The sequence below is a fragment of the Anastrepha ludens genome, chromosome 2 (genome assembly GCF_028408465.1).
Source record: "Anastrepha ludens isolate Willacy chromosome 2, idAnaLude1.1, whole genome shotgun sequence".
Classification (NCBI taxonomy): Eukaryota; Metazoa; Arthropoda; class Insecta; order Diptera; family Tephritidae; genus Anastrepha; species Anastrepha ludens.
Genome location: NC_071498.1, coordinates 154,355,623 through 154,372,079, shown reverse-complemented (window position 1 = coordinate 154,372,079; position 16,457 = coordinate 154,355,623). Strand labels below are relative to the sequence as shown.

The window sequence follows — 16,457 nt, the reverse complement described above, 5'->3', positions numbered from 1 at the left end:
TGTCCTAGTCATTCTCAATAATTGAAATGATTTATTTGTATGGGAGTTTTTTTTTTTTTTTTTTTGACAAAATTAATTTCACTTTTTGTCTTATCCACACAACCGGCTATGCGTTATTTTCAGTTCACGCGTGGGGCACATTTATTGAAATACTGAAATATTTTCTTTTAATTTGTCTGCATTTATAGGGGTTCTGTATGGATGGTTGCGCACAAACTTTACTCGTCGTTCCCAAATTCGAGTAGAAAAACAACCAAATATTCATTCAAGAAAATTTGTTTTTTTTTAATTGTTATGCTTGCATGTAAAGGGTGATCAATTTAAAGTATCGGATTTTAAATTGAAAAAAGCAACGAAAAGGCCGCCACCGTAGCCGAATGGGTTGGTGCGTGATTACCATTCGGAAATCACAGAGAGAACGGTGGTTCGAATCTCGGCGAAACTCCAAAATTAAGAAAAACCATTTTTCTAATAGCGATCGCCCCTCGGCAGGCAATGGCAAACCTCCGAGTGTATTTTTGCCATGAAAAAGCTCCTCATAAAAATATCTGCCGTTCGGAGTCGGTTTGAAACTGTAGGTCCCTCCATTTGTGGAACAACATAAAGACGCACACCACAAATAGGAGGAGGAGCTCGGCCAAACAGCCAACAAGGGTATACGCGCCAAGCAAATTTAAATTGATTGGGCAATCTTTATTGTTTTTGGATAGAAATATTTATGAGATTTATTTTTTAAAGATAATCCCTTTCAAATTATCCATCCGTAAACACCAATTTTGAATGACTCGCTGGAGAACTTCGGTTGATATCTCGTGAATGACTTTTGTCGTTGGTGAATGTCGGCTGCCAATGACTCAATAGAAGCTGGTTTATCCACAAAGCATTAAGACTTTATATACCACCACAAATAAAAGTCCAAAGGTGGGATATCACACCATTTTGGGGGCGAGACGGGAGATAAATTGCTCAGCGCAACGACGACGCAATAAATCCATTGATTCACGGGTTGCATGGCAAGTAGTGTCATACCATTCTTGTTGGGACCAAATGTTGTGGAAATCACGGACTTCAATTTCCGGCACCAAAAAGTCGTTCAACATTGCGCGATAGTGTCCACCATTCACTGTTATATTGGCGCTAGCCTCGTCTTTGAAGATTATGAGCCTATCACTCCTCCAGCCCATAGGCCGCACCAGGCGGCTGTTTTCAATGGATGTAATGGCTGCTCTGGAATAGCTTCGGGTTGCTCTTCAGCCCAAATACGGCAATATTGTTTATTGCCCTAAGAAGTCTTTCCATGATGAAATGCTAATGGATACTGAGAAAAATTATGTATTTAGTTTGACAGTAGTGACGCGCGATCTGTCAAAAACCGGTACTAGAAAAAGTACTTCGAATCTGATCACCCTTTATATCAAATTGAGATATTAAGAAAATGCCACCAAACTGTTTTCAAGCAAAAAGGTTGCCATTAGAACAGACAGCACGTGGCAAAAAAGCATTCGAAACGATATGCTTGTAATCCATTGCCATGAAAAGCCGGCCCCTCTTTTTGCTCTACTTTTCGCCACTCATTTTCCATAACCCTGCAATTATTGTGTTTGCCAAAGCGGTAAAATGAAAAACGAAATTAGAAATTGATTGTCATCTAATCAGCGATGAGTTGATGTTGTACAATTTAGGGTTTTGAGTTTTCACACCGTTTGACTTAGCGTCAAAGAATGAGTGCAGTAAAAGAGTGTGTATGTGTATTTGTGCGCACGCATGTAAATATTTCCATACAAATATCTAAGCGAGCAAATAATAAAAAGCAAAAAGATTTTGGACGCTTAATATTACAACAGACATTTTCGGAGTTTAACAGCACAGTGCAATAATTATAGAAAAATGTTACTCAACAGAAACAAACTCTAATAATTATGAAAGAGTTTATCTCGCAGATCAATTTTGCCCAAGACAGTAGTAGACCGGAGTGCCGGATTCTTCTTTCACGAGGTGTTGAATCTTTCACATTTTAGCAGTAGAAGCTACTAATTTATCGAAAATTGTATGTATAAGCGACTTCAAATAAAATTTCTGTTCCTAAACTTCCACAGTAAAATTTGACGGGGAATTATTTTGTAGTATATTTTAACCCTCTAACTGCCACTTAAATGGGCATTTTGACCCCTGTTCAAAGCAACTGTGATGAGGGATTAGTTCAAGCCAATGTTTACACATTTGTCATAGATACTCGCAATAGCGGAGTGTTCGAGAGATGGGTAAGGGGTGACAACATTTAAACATATGAAAGTATGTACATGAAAGCCAAATATACTAATTACTTTCATTATTTAATAGTCATACCTCGTAAAACATGCACGCTTTTTCACACATCTACCGTCAGCGTCAAAATAAATTCTGCACCGCATATTAATACGTTTTTTCTATTCATTTCGTTATTTTGTAATATCGATTATTTGTTACAAAAGTACAGTTCACACTACAACAAAAACTATTGTATATAACTCAAAGCTTTAAACTTTGTACGAAATTTATGAAAATGCTACACATTTTCATAAAAATTTTAAACTCCAAAATTTTATTATATCAAAACTCGAATAAGCAGTTTCATAGGTCACTGATTTTTTAGAAAATGTTCGAGTACACAGCTGTATAGATCATTGAGTTTTGGTATAATAAAGTGCAAGTTTCAAGTACATCGAAAATCGTATTGATTTTTCACAATTTTTCCTGCTGGTGGTGTTGGGTGTTTTCTTCCATATAAAGTGGAGGGACGTTAAATGGAGAAAATCCGCAAGACCGCGTTCGAAAAAAAATTCTCAAAAATCAGTGTGATTTTTGATCTACTTGAAACTTACACTTTATTATACCTAAATTCAATCATCTATTATATAAAATTGCATACCAGAAATTTGTCTGAAAGTTCTGAGTAAAAAGTTTGAAATTCAAAGTATTCAAAGTTCGTATCCTTTTATGGCGCTTTTTGTGGCATGAAACATATTTTGATAAAAAAATAATTCAAATTACAAAATAGCAAAATAAACAGTTTAAACTTTTTAATGTGCGGGGCAAATTTTATTTGACATTGACTGCATTCATAGTTTTTTCGCTTTAACTTTTCGAAATTATTGTATAAACTCAACAATTTCAATTATAATAAAACTGACCAGCTTCCAATGAGTTCCTTCAGCCCAAATATGTATATTTCTACATAACTGCAATCAATTTGCTCTCTGACATGATATTCCAATAATTTTAAATTAAATACTTCTTCTCGCTTGCATAAAATGAAATGAGTCTAAATACTTGAGAGAGAAATTCTAGTGAAAAAAACTGCTGCGGAAATATCGCCCACAAGACTTAATTTCTTTTTCGTAGGAAATTGACAACAATGCTATTATTTTTATTTCCATTTGTGTGTTGCGCTTACGGCCAATTGAGAATGGCCACCAACATCAGCTACGCGCCAATACTTCTGCATGAAACTCTTTTGCGAGAAATGCCTTCGGCCAAGTTGCACCAAAATAAGAAGAAAAACTCAGCACTCGGTTTATATACATTTGTGAATATAAAAGTGTATGTAAGTGAGGGAGTGCGTAATGGCAATTGCAAGTTCAAATGAAAGCTAAAAGGATTTTATTAATTTTTTGTGGCTGGCTTTATATTCCTATCACTAGAAAAATGGAAACATCGCAAACGGGTCTTTTTCTCTAGGAAAAACACACCAACGCGTGTTGGGATTATTTTCATTTCAGTTATTTTACTGCGTTTTAGTTGCGTTTATTACAAAAAAAATATTAACTTGCTATTAGTCATTATTATATTTATACTCCGCACTTGTGCACAAGAGTATCATAATTTTGTCAATAAAATGGTTATTTGTTACCATAAAAGGAATTTTTTTTTTTTTTTTTTGGCGGTGAGGTTGGGTTAAAAATGCCTTCGCACCATATACATAGTAACCGTTGCTATTACGTGTGTGGTGATTCCACTAAAAATATCCCTCCTCTTCTCTTGGATTTTTCCCTCCACCCCTGGACTGCTTCCGCATTGCTTCGAGGTAGAGGGCCACGACGGCGTCCTAAGAAGGACACTTACTTATTCACCCTGCGTCCAGGGTCGCCTGTTTTGAGAAACCTATGCTCAATGCTCTTCAGCATAACTTTCCATTTTCCGCTACTTTTGTCCGATAATATCCTCAACGAAATTTGCGACGGCATTCCATTTTTCTTCGCCTTTCATCATTTCCTCGGTTATTCCTTCAAGTGTGCATACACCAATACCTCGTTGCAGACCTGTTCTCTCTATGTTCCACCTCTCGCATTTAAAGACGCTGTGCTCCGCATCATCATACTCAATATCTCCATATATGCAATTTGGTAGGTTCACTTTTCCCATTCGCCACAAGTACTTGCTAAAGGACCCATGTCCGGACAAGAACTGTGTGAATTAATAGTTAACCTCAACGTGCTTTCTTTCTACCCACTTTTTTAGATCGGGTATTAGTCTCGATCGTGGCCGAATGAGTTGGGGCGTGACTACCATTCGGAATTCAGAGAGAGAACGTCGGTTCGAATCTCGGTGAAAGATCAAAATTAAGAAAAAGTTTTTTCTAAAAGCGGTCGCCCCTCGGCAGGCAATGGCAAACCTCCGAGTGTATTTCTGCCATGAAGAAGCTCTTCATAAAAATATCTGCCGTTCGGAGTCGGCTTGAAACTGTAGGTCCCTCCATTTGTGGAACAACATCAAGACGCACATCACAAATAGGAGGAGGAGCTCGGCCAAACACCCAAAAAGGGTGTACGCGCCAATTATATATATATATATTAGTCTCGCTGTCCATCTACCATACCGAGTTCCATCAGAGTTCCATCTTGCCTGCCAAAGTGTGAGCGTTTGAATTCTAATATCGGAGAAGCGTGGTACTGGGATTCCTGTGTGTTTTGCCTCCTATCTCTGTTTGCGCTATTGTGCTAGAATAATCTATGTAATGGTTACCGCTGCTTCAGATACTGTTCTGTATGACGAAGCCACTCTGAGAGCGCAGGTGCGTTGCACAGATTGCAGAGTTTTCCGCCGGCATTGCACCCATAGCGAATCTGCCCATATTTCGCATCCGTATAAAATAATCGAGTTCGTCGTGACCATTAAAAGTTTTCGCTTGTTCTGCGTTGGTCCTTCAAATAAAATAACAGATGAACGTGAGAGGTTGTCGTAAAACATACTTTTTTTCGTTGTTTCGATTTTCGATTTTTAAAAGAAAATGTGAATTTTATCCAAAACCTTTGGTTGACTTTCGTGTTTAAAAGAAGTTGCACTTTAATTCGTCAATTATACCCCGAAAGGACAAATTGACAACGAATTCGGACTCAACAATTCCAAAAATTCCATCACTTTTTTTTAATTTTTTCGGTAAATACTCTTATTTTGTCTTTGAAAAAAATTAGTTTTTAAGTTTTTAGCTATTAGTTGGAGGATGAATTCACCTCTTAAGGGGAAAGGAAATGTACGTATTTGCCGGAATGCATTACTGACGATTAGAACTGCAATAAAAAAATGCCAATCCGAATTCGACTACATACAATTTTTTTTTTAAATTTTTCTGAATTTTTCAGGGGTGTCTTCAAGGATGTATTTTCATATAATAAAAAAAATTTTAATTCGGGCCTAAACTGTCTCTTTTAAAATCACTTACAAGTATTTTAAGATAAAAAGTATTAAGAAGAAACAAACAATTTTTGTTTTTTACGAAATTACCTTGGAAAAATTCTTAAACACAGAATGCGGTTTAGTGCACTTACTTATATATTTACAGCAATGTAGCTGAGCGCTAGATATTTCTTTGTATGCACAAGGTGGTGAAAAATTAATCATCCAATTTTGGTTTTGAATAACTTTTTTACTAAATAAAAAGAAAAAAATTTCATTGAGAGAAATCTTTATTTTGACTTTGAATCACACCATTGCCTGTCTGTTTGTATGCTGCAGTTGTTTAGTTCACAAGCGTTTGGTCACATACATTAGCCATAACTTACGACGTTATTTATAAATATTCCGATGGAGTGATTAATTTTGCGCCACCTTTAATTGTTACAGTTTTCGTACTTTTTTATTTCCCTATCTTCCCGCTTAAGCAACGTTTTTAGGCTTTGGGTATGCAATATCGCGGTCAATATGAAATCTTTAAATTACTCTCAAGCAAATTTTTCAAGAACGATAATTTGATAGCTTGGGGCCAATGTGGCCTCATGAAGCTCTTTTGTTTCACATATTAGTTTGATGTCTGAAAAGGAAACAAATTATTTTCTCGGTAGATGGCTGTAGGTATCGATATCTCATAAAGTATGGATCGAACAATTTAAAGTTTCTGCTCGATGTCTAGGTGATGTTTCACACTAAAAAAATGAGTTTGTTTGCTGTTTTTGTTTGTTCTATTCAGTTGTGACTTCGAATATCCATCTGCGAAACCTTATCCAAATGGAATGAAATCGACTCATTTCTTAAACGGCTGGTGACTGGGGATGAGAAATGGATCACATACGACACTAGTGTGTTAAAACGATCGTGGTCAAAGCGTGATGAAGCAGCTCAAGCGGTGCCCAAACCAGGCTAACAGCCAGGAAGGATCTACTGTGTAGGACTTGAAAGTAATCGTTTGTTATGAGTTGCTTCCGTATGGCCAAACACTAAATTGAGAACTCTGCTGCCAACAACTGGACCGATTGAAGCTCGCGATTGACCCGAAGTGGCCAACAGAAGAGGTATTGTTTTTCATCAAGACAATACAAGGCCACACACTTCTGTAGTTACGCGCTAAAAACTCTGGGAGCTTGGTCGGGATAGATTTAACGCATCTATCGTATAGTCCGTTTTGGCACCAAGCGATTACCACCTTTTTCTCTCATTGCTAAACTTCCTGAATGATAAGAATCTGGTATCAAGAGAAGATTCTGAAAATCGATTACCAGAGTTTTCCGCCAATAAAGACCAAGAGTTGTACGAGAGAGACGTTATGAAGCTGCCTTTAAAGTACAGAACAAAATGGTGAATTTTTTTCTTAAATAAAGTTTTGAATTTGTCGCAAAAGTAGTGAATTTCTTTTTCCCGAATTGGCTATTGGGGCTTAGTCAAGCCTTAATACTTTTTAAACCGTACAAGTGAAACTAAAAGTGTTAAAAAGAATGGTTTGTAAACAGAAAAAAAAATTAAAATTTTGTCAGTTCAACAATTGGCTCTATAAAGTTCATTGAGAACCAAGTAGTGGCATCACAGCATGCGCAACCTTCCGTATTTTCTGAACCGTGATAGTGAACTTTAATCATTCATGAGCTTATTTTGTATTTGACATTTTTAATCTTTAATAAACTTCTATCTAAATAATAGGTCTATTTATAAGTTCGTGCGGTTTTACAACAGATGGCGTAACTTGATTATTATTCCATCGATCCACATTTCCAAACATTCATTGGAGAGCTACTGTCGTAAGGCACAAACGTCAGTATAAGTTTTTTATTTGAAGCGTAAACAACAATATTTTTACCACACTTGAAAATGTCGAATTTCGTGCCAAATAATGTGTTTTTGCGGGGAATTCTTCTTCATTATTTTAATATGAAGAAAAAAGCAGCCGAAAGTCATCGTATCTTGGTGGAAGTTTATGGTGAGCATGCTCTATCTGAGCGAACGTGCCAGAAGTGGTTTGCACGCTTTAAAAGTGGTGATTTTGGCTTGGAAGACGAAGAACGCGAGGGTGCGCCGCCAAAGTTCATGGATACCGAATTGGAGGAATTGCTCGATCAAGATCCGGCTCAAACGCAAGAAGAGGTTGCAAAAACTTTGGGAGTTGATCAATCAACCATTTCCAAACGTTTAAAAGCCATGGGAATGATCCGAAAGGTAGGCCATTGGGTGCCGTATGAATTGAAGCCAAGAGACGTTGAACGCCGTTTTATGGCATGCGAACAACTGCTTCAACGGCACAAAAGAAAGGGTTTTTTGCATCGAATTGTGACTGGCGATGAAAAGTGGGTCCATTACGACAATCCAAAACGTCGGGCAACGTATGGATACCCTGGCCATGCTTCAACATCGACGTCGGCGCAGAATATTCATGGCCTGAAGGTTATGCTGTGTATCTGGTGGGACCAGCTGGGTGTTGTGTATTATGAGCTACTGAAACCGAATGAAACGATTACGGGGGATGTCTACCGACGACAATTGATGCGTTTGAGCCGAGCACTGCGAGAAAAACGGCCGCAATACGCCGATAGACACGACAAAGTTATTTTGCAACATGACAATGCTCGGCCACATGTTGCACAAGTGGTCAAAACATACTTAGAAACGCTCAAATGGGATGTCCTACCCCACCCGCCGTATAGTCCAGACCTTGCGCCATCCGATTACTATCTCTTCCGATCGATGCAACATGGCCTGGCTGACCAGCACTTCCGTAATTACGATGAAGTCAAAAAATGGATCGATTCGTGGATTGCGGCAAAACCGACCGAATTTTTCACAAAGGGAATCCGTGAATTGCCAGAAAGATGGGAAAAAGTAGTAGTAAGCGATGGACAATATTTTGAATATTAAATTTGTAACCATTTTACGTCAATAAAGTTTCAAATTTCGAAAAAAAACCGCTCGAACTTATTCATAGTCCTATTATAAACATGAAAAAATTACTTAAACACTACTTAGGTACAACATTCACTTATTTTATGTCTGCAAAGAAATAAAACAACCAAAAAAACAGGTACACCTTGAAGGTACCAAATTTTCTCACACCCTCAAATCAACTACTTTCCAGCCATTGTATTCTTGATTAGTTGTCTTGAATTCCTCATTCCTCACCTCACCTTCATCGTTGTCATAGGCGCTCGGCCCCAGCTTTCCACTCACAGAGCGCGGCTTGCCACTTCTATTGTGCATCATAGCAACTTGCTTTTCATATTCGTAGAAGCGATCAGGCGCCGGTGTTGTGGTTATCACTGTGGCACGCGTTGCATACTCACGAGGTTTCTCGAAATTTACTTTGCGATCATTGCGTTTATAGGGTGAATTGTGGTGCAATTCATCGCCGCCGTAATGATGCAAAACGCCCGCCTTGCCGGGCGCGTAACCGTCGCCCGCATCGAGTGCATGTGCGTGGGGGTTGAATATGGGTGGACCAAGCGGAATGCCATTACCACCACCGCCGAATAGTCCAAAGCCACCAAAACCGCCAGCTCCAGCGCCGGCACTCAATGCAGTTAAAGCGCCACCAACGCCTAAAAAGCTGCTCAAGTAAATCGCCAATTTGACTAAGAAAAGCGACTTCTTCAGTAGCAAACAAATACCGGCGAACAGAAGTGGCACCAGTGCAACCAAGTTGAATTTAAAGCCAAGTAGAAATGGCAGCAAGTATTGTTTAGTTAAGAGGCGAGCTTTTTATTATGTGTTTTGTGGTGAGCGTGTGATGTTTTTTCATTTCGTTGAGCGCGCGTATGCGAATGAGAAATATAAAGAAAATGCTTTGTTAAAAGCTGAAACGGCAAACTAAAGTTTCCATTGAATTCATTTTCCAAGCTCAACTTACCAGTGGATGGTTCTTCATAGCCAAAGTGTCGCTCGACAACGGCCGAATCAAGCGCAAATTGCGCTACGCTGTTAGCGTCGGTGGTAGGGCCGATCTTGAACACCAAGCCGGGATATATGGCATCCATGTGCCACTCAAGTCCACGTTGACCCATGACTGCGCCTGCATTTTCCAAAATACCTCTGTAATGGAGGAAAAATGAATAAGTGTACAACAAAAAAAACAACATTTCTTTTCAATAAAATATCTATATAAGTTTTTAAATGAAGAACCATTTAAATATTAATACACCCAAAATAAGGTAAATTTGGGTATAGGTTCCACAACTTTAAAAAATCGTGTGAGATGAAAAAACTCAAAAACCGTGCAAAACAAGTAATAATGAAAAATAATTCATTTTTGTTAAAAAAAAAAATTAAAATTAGTGTACAATGAAAATTCAATCCATTTGTAGAAAACATACAGAAATTCAAATTGAGGTTACGAAAAAATACCAATTTTGCAACTTGATAACAAGCGCGCACTTTTATTACGGACTGGAACCCGAAGAATATAAACAGAGCAGAAAAGAACTGAGGCAAATTATAAGCCAAAGCAAAAAAGACAAATGGGTAGAGCTAAGAAACGACTTAAACAGTAGCCCATTGAGGTTGAGTTACAAAATTTGTAGATTGCCGACACACTTTTCCCAATACACTGTACTGAGAGGGATGAACTCAAGTATGAAGCAGTGAAACCTGCCCATTCACTACTAGATGCTGTAAAAACAGTGAAATGCAATAAAGCGCCAGGAGCTGATGGCATAGCTGCGTAAATATTGAGAGTGTTAGAGCCCGGTTTGTATGCTGGATAGCGCAGGAAAACTCTTTGAGAAACTGATAAAGCTTAGGCTTAGCGAAGCAGTAGAGAATAAAGGTGCTTTATCAGATAGGCAGCATTGTTTTTGAACTGGCAGGTCTACCTGAGAAGCCATCCAAGACGTAATTGCTAGCGTAGAATATGCTCAGCCAGGTTATCAATACTCCAAACGATTATTAGCCACACTGGACAATAGAAAAGCGTTCAACAGTTTAAGATGGGGCAACGTAATTGAGGCCTTAAAATTCAAAATACCAAGATTACACGCAGCTGCGTGCTCTTATACGAAACCCGCGATGGATGCAAGACGAAAAAAAAATAACAGCACGTGCGGCCCAAGGATCAATACTCGGATCTGATCTTTGGAATGTAAGCTACGATGAAATGCTTCGGAAAGGGATGCTCGAGGATGTGCCTCTAGTTGGATACGCCGACGACATTGCCGCTGTAATAATCGATCGAAACACTGACGAAGCCAAAAAGATGTTAAATCAGGTGATGATCCTAGTACAGGCATCGCAAGAGGACCATGGATGAAAACTGGTGACAGAGCAAACAGAGCTAATCCTTCTAACCAACAGATGTGCCGCATCAGAAGTCACGTCATCAAAAGACTAATCAAATATTTAGAAGCGCAAGATTAACTTACTGGACGCACATAAAACATGCTGCCACAAGAGTCGCCAGATTAAGCAGCATGTTAAGTAAGCTCATGGTAAATCTTGAAGATCCAACTCAGAGCAGGCGAAAACTTTTAATGGACACGACGAACTCGATTCTTTCATATATATTCACATATAATTGGCACGCACACCCTTTTCTGGGTGTTTGGCCGAGCTCCTCCTCCTATTTGTGATGTGCGTCTTGATGTTGTTCCACAAAAGGAGAGACCTACAGTTTTAAGCCGACTCCGATGGCGGATATTTTTTATGATGAGATTTTTCATAGCAGAAATACACTCGTGGGTTTACCATTGCTTGCCGAGGGGCGGTCGCTATTGGAAAACAACTTTTTTTTAATTTTGATTTTTCACCGAGATTCGAACCGATGTTTTCTCTCTGAATTCCGAATGGTAGTCAATCACCAACCCATTCGTCTAAGGCGACCTTCCATTGTTCTATACGGATGCAAAGTATGGGCAAATTCGGCGAAGTTGAAATTCCGTCGAAAAACTTAGCAATCTGTAAAACGCACTTTTGCTCTCAGAGCGACTTCTTCATACAGAATAGTATTAGAGCAGCGGTTTTAGTTTTCAGTGGAACAACCCTGTAGATCTTTTAGCACTACAGCGCAAACGGAGATGGGGAAAATTCTCAGGAATTCCAGGACCACGTTTCTCCGATATTAGAATTCAAACGCTCACACTTTGGCAGACAGGATGGAACTCCGAACTGTACGAGAGATGGATAGCGAGACTAATACTCGATCTAAAAAAGTCGATCCTAATTGAGATTACAATAAAAATTTTGACCTTTTAAGCCATTCCTTTAGGAATTATGATTTATTTAGAAACACATTTTTTGTTTTGAGATTCCTGCAAGATTGAAAATTTCATGTACAAATGTATCAGTGAACCGTGTGATTTCAAAATCGTGTAAAAAAGACCGCGTGAAAAGAGAGGGTTTATACATACACATAAAAACAATATATCACACAAAAACTATTTTTAATCAATTTTGCTGACATTTTTTTTTAGAAAATTTGCCGAAACCTTAACCTTTTTGTAGCTTTCTGACAAAGTGACAGTAAGCGTACGTGGAAGCCCAACATTAAGGAGAGAATAAAAACAATCACTTGTATGGATGCAAGGGCGCTATTGGCAAAAGATGGGGCCTTTCGCCTAGAGTTGAGTTTGGGTCTATAATACCATTATAAAACCAATTTTGTTGGAGTCATTGTCTGGTGGAACTCACTGAAGAGGATGACATCGTTGAAGTAGCTGGAGGGAGTTTCAAGGACTGCACCCATTGAAATCAGTGGGGCGCTTCGAACTACTCCTATTCTAGCGCTTAACGCAAAGTTAAATTTATTACCTGTGAACATTGCAAGCAAAATTGCCATTGCACGTACCGCAATTAGGCAGGGAGGTGCGGTCTATAGGCTCGACCTCCCTTATGGACGTTAAAGAATCCTAAGTAACTTTGGATTCATCCTCTGTCAACGGATCAATGTGCACCCTCACTTAGTCCAAGAGGAACATTCTCTATTCATATTCCATCAAAAGAGGAGCGAACGGTGGGCTACACTTGGAGACGGTGCCTAGTAAACCTGTTCACAGATGGATCGAAGTTGGAAGGAAAGGTTGGCGTAGGAGAATTCTGCGAAGAGCTCCCCATCACACTCAAATTCAAGACACCGGATCACTGCAGTGTGTTCCAAGCAGAGGTAGCCGCAATGAAAGAAACAGCTGATTGGCTACCCACATGCGTATTATCTGCCAAGAGAGTAAATATTTACTCCGATAGCCAAGCGGCAATAAGGGACCTCGGGTTAGTGACGGTGCATTTGAAACTGGTCAGGGAATGCCTGGTTTCATGTTCGATTGCATCCGTATTCTTTGACATAAGGCGGGAAACTGTGAGGTGGATGAGCTGGCCAGACAAGGGGCATGTAAGGTGATTTCCCCGCGAAAGGAGAGGATTGGAATCCCCTTGACCACCTGCGATCTGCTCTTGGAAAGATGGACTTTGCGTCAACTCAGCGAGCGCTAGGCAAGTACACAAACTGGTACGGACGCGAAATCCTTCTGGCCAAGTGAGGACTGGAAGCGCTCGAGCGATCTTCTGAGGTTGACAAAATCTCAGCTGTTGAACTTCGTGGGTTTTTTATCAGGACACTATCCGCGTGGTGTGCATGCTGTGAGACTTGGAATCACCATGAGCCCTTTTTGCGTCTGCAGCATGGAGGATGAGGTGGAATTATCTCACCACCTTCTCTCGCGGGACTAAGATTTAGGCATCTTGGCTCTTACTTCTTTGCTACGCCTGCTGATGTAGTCGGCCTTGATATTAAAAATCTGATGAGCTTCATCAGCAACATAAAGCAGTGAACGCAACCGCAACACAGTCATCGTTCATAATCCACATACAAGGTTCGTATACTAAATCCATCCTACTAATTTCGACGATTAGTTAAGAATGATTATTATTAAATATAGTGGGGGTTTTCTTATAAAAGTCTGCGTATAAACTTTTTGACATTCACACATTGAGTTCACTTTGTGAGCGTTCTTACACCTTTAAGTATTTGCGTTTTTAAAAATGCACCATTTAATTTTGATTTCACCTAAAATCGACTGGATCTGTGTCCAAAAAATTCACCAAAGAACGCCCAGCGATTTTATCATCCTTTGTAGAGACCAAATCGGCGAAGAGTGTAAAATTATCCTGCTCATCGAAGCGCTGTATGAAATTGATGGCCGTTCGGCCGACGCACTCGCGTAAACTCGGATGCTGTGACTTACGCATACAATAACGAAACTGATCGATATCGCGCGCTGAATTATCCACATTGGTGACGGCTTGAACGAAAGCAAAGCACAAAATCAAAGCTAATTTGCTAGGCAGACCGAAAACGAGAAAATAACTGCTTGAATAAGGCATTTTCCATGCGATTTAAAATTTGCGGCGTGTCGAATTTTATTTTCTTGGTTTTGTTTTTCCTTTTTGCTAATATTTTTATTGTCCCGAGGTGTAGGCGTTGGAAGGTTTGGCGGTCAAATGAACTGGCCAGCTTGTGGGTTATACAAATTTATAGGCGCCGTCAGATGGCCTAAGCCATGGCTGTTGTAAAATACTTACAATGTACAAACAGGCAAACACACAAGCGCTTATTTACAAGCAATGCACACCCACACACTCTCCCACGCATAAGAGTTGCTGAAAATATGTAACTCGACCGAAAAATCACCGGTGTGCGTAATCACCGGTGTGCTGGGGTCGTCTGCACAAAAATCGACACGCACACACTTACACAAGCAAAACTTTATACAGATCACCTTTGGATTTTCGCACATTAAAGCCGCATCAGCCATAAAACCGAATTGTAAGAAACAAAGGAAAATGTCGAATAAAGCCAAAAGTTTGCGGTTACTACTGGCCGCAAGTGAACGAAGCATCTTCGTTGCCGGTCACCTGCTGTATAGTACCTTAGCTTGGCGCAAGCAGCCACTTGCCGCACGCCACGGCCATGGCCAGTGCACGCCGTCAGCGTCTAATAAACTTACCTGCATTTCATTTTGATTGTGTATTTTCGGATTTTCGCAGATTTTCGCACCCGTCCGCTTCATTATATAATTCTGTTTTAGCGCTGGCATATAAAAAATTATGTATGTTTGTGTGTTACTGTGCTTGGCTGGCCGATCTGTTATGCATTCAGCGCAGATTTTCAGCCAATGATAAACGGAAATAGCAAAGTTATGAAATTTGCGCAGCTGTTAGCGATGTGTGACTTTAAGAGTCGCAAGAGTGAATGTCTTGTAAATAAATACACACACACACATATGTATATAGACCCATCCATATACAAATGTCGTATCAACTTCTGGGTGGATGGCGACATTTGGGGCATGAAAGTTAAGCGTTTTTCTTTAGTTCACAATGTGCTTATTGGTATAATTTTAATGAGGTATTTTTATTTTCTGTAATGTTGCACGAAGGCATAAACAAGTTGAAAGTATGAAAAAAACCTTATAAATATTTATTAATTCCCATTAAGATTAAGGCAGATTCCTATTAAAATCAATTTCAAGCAAATGGTAAGTAGCTCAAAAAAAAACTCTAAAAATAAAAAAATAGCTTAACTGAAAGAAAAATTTAATAAAGGGTAGTTAAATTTCAAGGGCCGATGTTTAATGTAAACCACACCTAAATGTCAAGTCTTTTTCTGCATTTAATTTGACATTTTTCAATTTCAGACTAACTCAATTTTAACCATGGAAAGATACACAATCAAGCAACGCGTTAAAGTTAATCAGGCTTATTATGGAAACGGGCGTTCAAATCAAAATGCATATCGCGCACTTCGTGATTGTTTCGGTCAATTTAAGCGCCCAAATGTGCGTACAATCGGAAAAATTGTGCAAAAGTTTGACCAAACCGAGATGTGAAAACACAATTGCATGCTCGTACAGCTCGTACTGCAGAAAATATTGCTGCTGTTCGTGTGGTTGAAGAGCCGTCCACCTCAACCCGTCGTCGTTACCAAGAATTGCACCTCTCACGCTCGTCGTTGATGAACATTATGCATAAAGACTTGCTATTACACGCTTACAAGGTGCAACTGACTCAAGAACTAAAGCCTCTTGACCATTTCAAGCGTCGTTAATGGTCAGAATGGTGGCAGGAAATGGCAACAGTGAATGACCAATTTTCGAAGAAAATCATCTTCAGTGATGAGGCACATTTTCACCTCAGTGGATTCGTCAATAAGTAGAATTGCTGCATTTGGGCGAATGATAATCGAAAAGTGATTGCCGAAAAACCAATGCAGCCAGAAGAAGTGACTGTTTGGTGCGGTTTATGGGCTGGCGGCATCATTGGAGCGTATTTTTTCAGGCAGTTACTGTGAATAGTGTTCGCTATCGTGAGATGATAACGAACTTTTTATGGCCCAAAATGGAAGATATGGATGTGTGGTTATGTGGTTTCAACAGAACGGTGCCACTTATCACGCAGCTAACGAAACAATGCATCTTTTACGCGAAAAATTGGATGGCCAAATAATCTCACGTCGCGGCGATGTCAATTGGCCACCAAAATCATGTGGTTTGACACCGTTGGACTTCTTTCTTTGGGGTTATTTAAAAGAAAAGGTGTACGTCGATAAACCAGCAACAATTCAAGAGCTAAAGGATGAGATAATTCGGCACATTAACGGCATAGAACCTCAATTATGCCTCAGCGTCTTCGAAAATTTGGACCATCGGATGGAGGTGTGCCGCCGAGGCGGCATTTGGCAAATATTTTGCTCCATACGTAATTGAGCCATACCAATATCATCGTAATAAAGAAAAATGACA

The 16,457-nt window shown here is 39.4% G+C and overlaps 1 protein-coding gene across 1 annotated transcript; it reads right to left on the bottom strand.

Annotated features, from left to right (window-relative positions):
* Nucleotides 1-8,784: 8,784 nt before the first annotated feature.
* On the bottom strand, nucleotides 8,785-14,040 carry LOC128855406 (uncharacterized). Its single transcript, XM_054090279.1, has 3 exons — nucleotides 13,724-14,040; nucleotides 9,581-9,762; nucleotides 8,785-9,428 (listed from the first exon to the last, which is right to left on the bottom strand). The coding sequence occupies exons 1-3, from the start codon at nucleotides 14,038-14,040 to the stop codon at nucleotides 8,785-8,787; spliced, it is 1,143 nt and encodes a 380-aa protein (XP_053946254.1).
* Nucleotides 14,041-16,457: the final 2,417 nt, after the last annotated feature.